Here is a 5,456-nt window from a genome sequence, read left to right as displayed (position 1 = left end):
AATATCAGAAAAACCAACTGCAAAATTTTGAAATTAAAATACCCAATTGAAATACAAAATACAAAGATAATACATAATTGGAAGATATGAGAGAAGCACCTCATCGACAACGTGACCTCATCGACAACGTAAATATTCTCATCGACAACGTGACCTTAGCGCACCCATTGAAGATATGAGAGAAGCACCAACTCCGGATGTAGAAATAGGTTGTCGATGAGAATATCAGATTTCAAGAATTTCTCGCTCGATATAAAAGATAAAAGACAAAGATTCTCACTATGCACTACGAAATGCTTTAATTGATCATTTGTGGGAGGAATATAGATATGTTCAGATGTTTGAATTTGGATTCATATTAAGTTCTAAAAATAAATTATCTGTATTAAAATTATGTCAATTTTAGTAATGAAGCATTTGTGTTAATTCGTATTATAAATATTAGAGTTAATATGTATATAATAATCAAATAAATAAATTTAGCTATTAATAAAAATAAAATTATAATTATAATACTAATGTTAACATTAATTATAATTAAATTGTTAAATTTATAAATAAATAGTAAACAAAAAGAATATTCTAGGAATATACTTTTTAGGGTAAGATTTGAAGTAAATGGGTTGGATGTTATATTTTGGTGCAAAAACTACACCAAAATAGATTTATGGTCGGAGATGGCCTTAGGTTTCACACAAGGGTTTTCTCAAGCAGTCTGCACGAAAACTGTGCGAGAAAAAAACATCTTATGCTCCACGGTCTGAACCTGATTCGACAAGCGACCAATCTCGACGTCCACCATTCAGAATTCATTTCACGGAATTATAAAGGTGCATACCAAATTTGAACTCGATCCAGTCGCTATCATTTCCGCATGTTGGCTGATTTGCATGGCCATGCGATAAATCCGAAAACCCTTTCTTCTCCTTTATTGTGTATTGTTTGGTAATCAACGTTCCCATAGACAAAGCCAATGTTAAAACCTGAAAAAGTGAGGTAGAAGTGTTACCTTCTCAAAAGGTTTCTTCTATCCGACATGGTCGAAATCCCAAACCGAGCTTCTGCAAACACTCAACAAACACGTGAATGGAAACAATGGGCACCAAAAGAGTTTTCGGCGTGGTCTTTCGACGCTCTACTCATAGTTGGGCTCAGGAAAAATAAAGATAAAACTCTAGTGCATTAATAAAAGGCAGTGCAAACCATATATTTGTAAGAAACCTTGATTAGCTTAATTAAGGAAAAAGTTATTTCCTTATTGAAATTGTTATCATACTTATCGAAGATCTTTCCTTATCCAATTAATAGAAAACTATGCAACTGTACTCCGAATACACGAGATGTGTACTCTAATGAATCACGAAACGAGTTGTGTTTTTTTTTTTCGAGCTGGCGAATATATAAAACTGTACAAGTTGCCTTAGAAGAGATTTGATGATTACATTACTTTACACTGGACTTTGCTTGATGTTCGTTTTTCGATGGCAACTAGCTAGACTACTTTTGAAGGGAAACTTATGTCTTCAAGTGTAGTTGATGTGTTTTCAGGATACTTGCTGTCAGGATAACTCGGATCCACTGAGCTTTTCCCCGTTTTTTGTTGCTGCTCAAACAACTTTTTGAGCTGCTTGGTTTGTTCTTCGATCCTTATCTGTAAGTTTCTTTGAGTCTGCGTACCACGGAGATGCAAAGAAATTTGAAGAAATTATTCATAGTTAACTTTACAATATCTTATGTCGAAGGAGCTACATTGGAACAATGTCGAATTTTATGTACCTCTAGCTGCTCATAAAGATGCCTTTGGAAATCTAATTGCTGCTGCAATGCCTCCTTAAGTTGCATTCCACTGCCAAAAATAACATTTAAATACTAATTAAAAGACTGGTTTTGATCCAAATGACAAGGAAAAACGTACTCTTACGTTTGGACGTCGACCAGCGATTCATTACTTGTACTTGTTTTCTTCTCAGATTTTTCTGCGTGATCAGGAAAACACAGTTGATCATATTTATTACTAATATTGGAAAAAGCTAAAGTTTCCATTGAAAAAAGTACTACTTTCCTGATGAATTGAGAAACCTGAATAATGTTACATACCTTCAACATATTCTTGTATGTACTTAGCATTTCGATATTTCTGGAAGTAGATAGAAATATGGCAAAAAACAAATACTGGTTCAGAAATTTTATTAGATAAACCATTTTCAAGAAAGTGACGTGGTTCAGTATTGTGTACCTGCAAATGGCTTTTGACATGAAAGATTGTAAGTCCTTCAGTATCCATCAGATTTAGTATGGCCTTCGGTGTTGCCTCTATGTTATATGTATAGAATCAAATAAACCACTCTGTCATGATCCCGGGTTGAGAAAACGAAGGATAATACAAAAGAATACTTACTTTCAGGTCCACCAAGCTGATTCACACAGTTAACGAATCGACCGTGAAGATCTGGAGACCACCTAATTCGTTTCTTGCTAGATGAAACTGCTCCAGGAGATGCATAGCTAGTACTCGATCCAAACTCGTTTACATGTGCGGAATGAGATGCATATAAATTTTGTGGTTCCTGTTTCAAATATGTAGTTCAAGACAAACATATCGACCATAAAGGGTCATTGTGTAAATGAAAGAAAAAACGAATTCTTGAAGGACTTACACAAAGATCCTGATTTGCATCGAATGGAGCAGAAGGGGTTCCCATACATGAAGCATCAAGATCACCTAGTAGCCTGTTTTTCAGGTATAGAATCTGTTCTTTCTCCGACAGGTCGATGAATTGATTTTCGAACAATCCTTCCTGCCTGGTGTATACTTCGTTTGAAGTTTGAGTTCTTGGAACTGATAATAAACCGTTATCAGATTGGAAATTGGGTATTTTTCTATAAGAAATCTTGAATTGTTGGGAGCAAGGAATGGAGTTATTTTCTTGGAAGCCAAATTGAGGTAATCCCATGAGAAATTCTGTTGCATAAAAAGCAGAAGCCTGTGATCCAATCCTGCTGATGATGGTATTGGATAAATTTTCAGGCCTGAAATTCCTCTGCTGTGAGCCGTTTTCTGCTGCTATCAACCGAGTATCGAGTTCCATGGGCGCAGATTGATACCAAGCACCAGAGTTTTGTGGAAAACAAAATTGAAATTCTGTCGAAAAATCGCTAGAAAAACCATAGTTCTGCTGCATTCCCTTCATTTATAGGATCACAAAACAACAAAGGAAAATGTATCAAATCATTTGCTTCTTATTAGTTCGTTTCTTCGTAAACACAAGCGACAATAAGAATGAAACGATGGAAAAGTAGAAATGTCGATCAGATTCAGGTATCTGTCATGAAAGCCTTTTATAATATGCTGCAAATCTTGAAATATAAGATGTGAATATTTCAACTATTGAGTGCAATATATATTTTAATGATTATTTCAAGTTGGATAGGTATGAACTATGAAGTTTTGACAAAACCAAAGCAGATTAAAATAAAGAACATTGTTATAAAACTCAGCCAAGATACATACACACATACATACATAAACTCTTAATATGATTTTTAAATAATATAATAGTGGTAAGTTAGGAGATAATTAGAGAATAGTGTTCTTGGAATATATTCTTATATTAAATATAAAATTCCATTAACAGCTGATTCTGCTGCTTGCCATTTTACATAGTGGGAATTTCACGAACTTCCCAGAAAAAAAGTTTCCATACAATTACTATCTGAAAAGCCAGAAAAATTCGAATTCTAAGATCCCTAGACGAGGACGAAAAAGCGAAAGGACAAAAAAAAAAAAACATTCGGAGAAAAATAATGGAATCGTACGAAAATTTTACCGTCTCCGAGATCTTTAGGCAAAGATTCTATTGATAATACCGATGATATTATTTACACAATTTAATTTAATTTAATTTAATTACACACGCTTTTAAATCTTCATTTTCCTAAGAGTTGCAAGGTAACTTAATATACTAATTTTTAATTACTTGTCCCCACTCAAATTTGGACGATATATCTGAAAATAACTGCTTGTGATTCAATAATTTACTGCAGCCATTTCAATCACCTATAAAATAAAATAAGATAATGTTACAATAGAGCAAAAACTTGTGTGAGATGGTCTCATGGGTCGTATTTTGTGAGACAAATCTCTTATTTGGGTCATCAATGAAAAAGTATTACTTTTTATGCTAAGAGTATTAGTTTTTATTGTGAATATCGGTAGGATTGACCCGTCTCACAGATAAAAATTCGTGAGATCGTCTCATAAGAGACATATTCTTTCAATGGAACTGACGAATGAATCTATCAAATGTTGTGTATTTGACATTAATGCTTTTTTATATGACTCAGATTATGAGAATAAATTTTATATTATACACATTAAAATTTATCTAAACATAAACGACAAGGTTTTTCCTCAAATTTTGAAATATTGATTGTAGTTTTGACTTGTTTTTTCTTTTTCTTTTTGTTTAGATTTATTTTAATATGTGTAATATAGGTTTATTTTCGCTACGAGTCTATGTCGATGATCATCGATACCAAATAAACAATATTCGATGATTTATTGACTTATGACAAAAAATAGTAGGTCTCTTGTGAGACGGTCTCACGAATCTTTATCTGTGAGACGGATCAATCCTACCGATATTCACAATAAAAAGTAATACTCTTAGCATAAAAGTAATATTTTTATGTGGATGACCCAAATAAGATATATGTCTCACAAAATACGACCCGTGAGACCGTCTCACACAAGTTTTTGTCGGAAAAAAAAAGGCAAAAAAAATCTAATTAGTCTCACACAAGTTTTTGTCGACAAAAAAAAAGGCAAAAAAAATCTAATTAATGCATGGAAATCAAACATTATCAAGTTACCGAACTAAAAATCAAACTTTACTGCATTGAAATTGGAACCATCAGTTTCGAAGTGATAAGTCAGCCAAGCAGTTGAGCAGTGATGTCATGTCACTGTTTGGAAAGAAGTTTGGCAAGTTTCTAAGAAAGAATCAAGACAATTTTGAAGGCTTTCACCAAAGATCTTATCAGAAGAGGGAATTAAGTAATGATTCAAATTCTTGTTCTAACTGTGGCAAAATTGGATACTTTATAGTTGACTGTACCAAACCAAAGAAGGATGACAAGAGATCAGTTGAGAATGACAAGAAGTCCTTTGACAGAAGTAGATCCAAAGATGAGAAGAAGTCCTTCAAGAAGAAGCATAAGGTGTTGGTGGCCAAGAAAAGAAAATCAAAGTGGACTGATTCTGAATGTGAATCATCTGATTCAGAATGCTCAAGTAGTTCGAGTGATGATGTGCAAGTGAAAGTGCTTGATGACCAATGATGTTGAGCGTGATGAGATCGGTTCTTGGCACCTGCGAGGGTGCTTCAAACACAATATTCTCAATGAGCTACCATAGCTCGTGTTCAAAAAATGTAAACACCGATGAATTAAATCGA

General features: G+C 33.7%; 1 protein-coding gene across 2 annotated transcripts; it reads right to left on the bottom strand.

Annotated features, from left to right (window-relative positions):
• Nucleotides 1-689: 689 nt before the first annotated feature.
• Nucleotides 690-3,492, bottom strand: LOC142547152 (protein PHOSPHATE STARVATION RESPONSE 1-like). 2 transcript variants are annotated; one of them, XR_012820600.1, is made up of 8 exons: nucleotides 2,658-3,492; nucleotides 2,399-2,567; nucleotides 2,237-2,313; nucleotides 2,098-2,137; nucleotides 1,922-1,976; nucleotides 1,777-1,846; nucleotides 1,010-1,669; nucleotides 690-926 (listed from the first exon to the last, which is right to left on the bottom strand). XR_012820600.1 is itself a non-coding variant. In XM_075655276.1 (7 exons), the coding sequence occupies exons 1-7, from the start codon at nucleotides 3,189-3,191 to the stop codon at nucleotides 1,493-1,495; spliced, it is 1,122 nt and encodes a 373-aa protein (XP_075511391.1). In that variant the 5' UTR covers nucleotides 3,192-3,492; the 3' UTR covers nucleotides 690-1,492. The 2 variants fall into 2 exon arrangements, 1 of the variants encoding a protein (XP_075511391.1); XM_075655276.1 differs by having other exon boundaries at nucleotides 690-1,669.
• Between the last annotated feature and the right edge of the window lie 1,964 nt (nucleotides 3,493-5,456).

This window comes from Primulina tabacum, chromosome 5 (genome assembly GCF_025594145.1).
Source record: "Primulina tabacum isolate GXHZ01 chromosome 5, ASM2559414v2, whole genome shotgun sequence".
Classification (NCBI taxonomy): Eukaryota; Viridiplantae; Streptophyta; class Magnoliopsida; order Lamiales; family Gesneriaceae; genus Primulina; species Primulina tabacum.
Note: the sequence above shows the minus strand (reverse complement) of the source record. Positions and strands in the feature narration are given on the sequence as shown.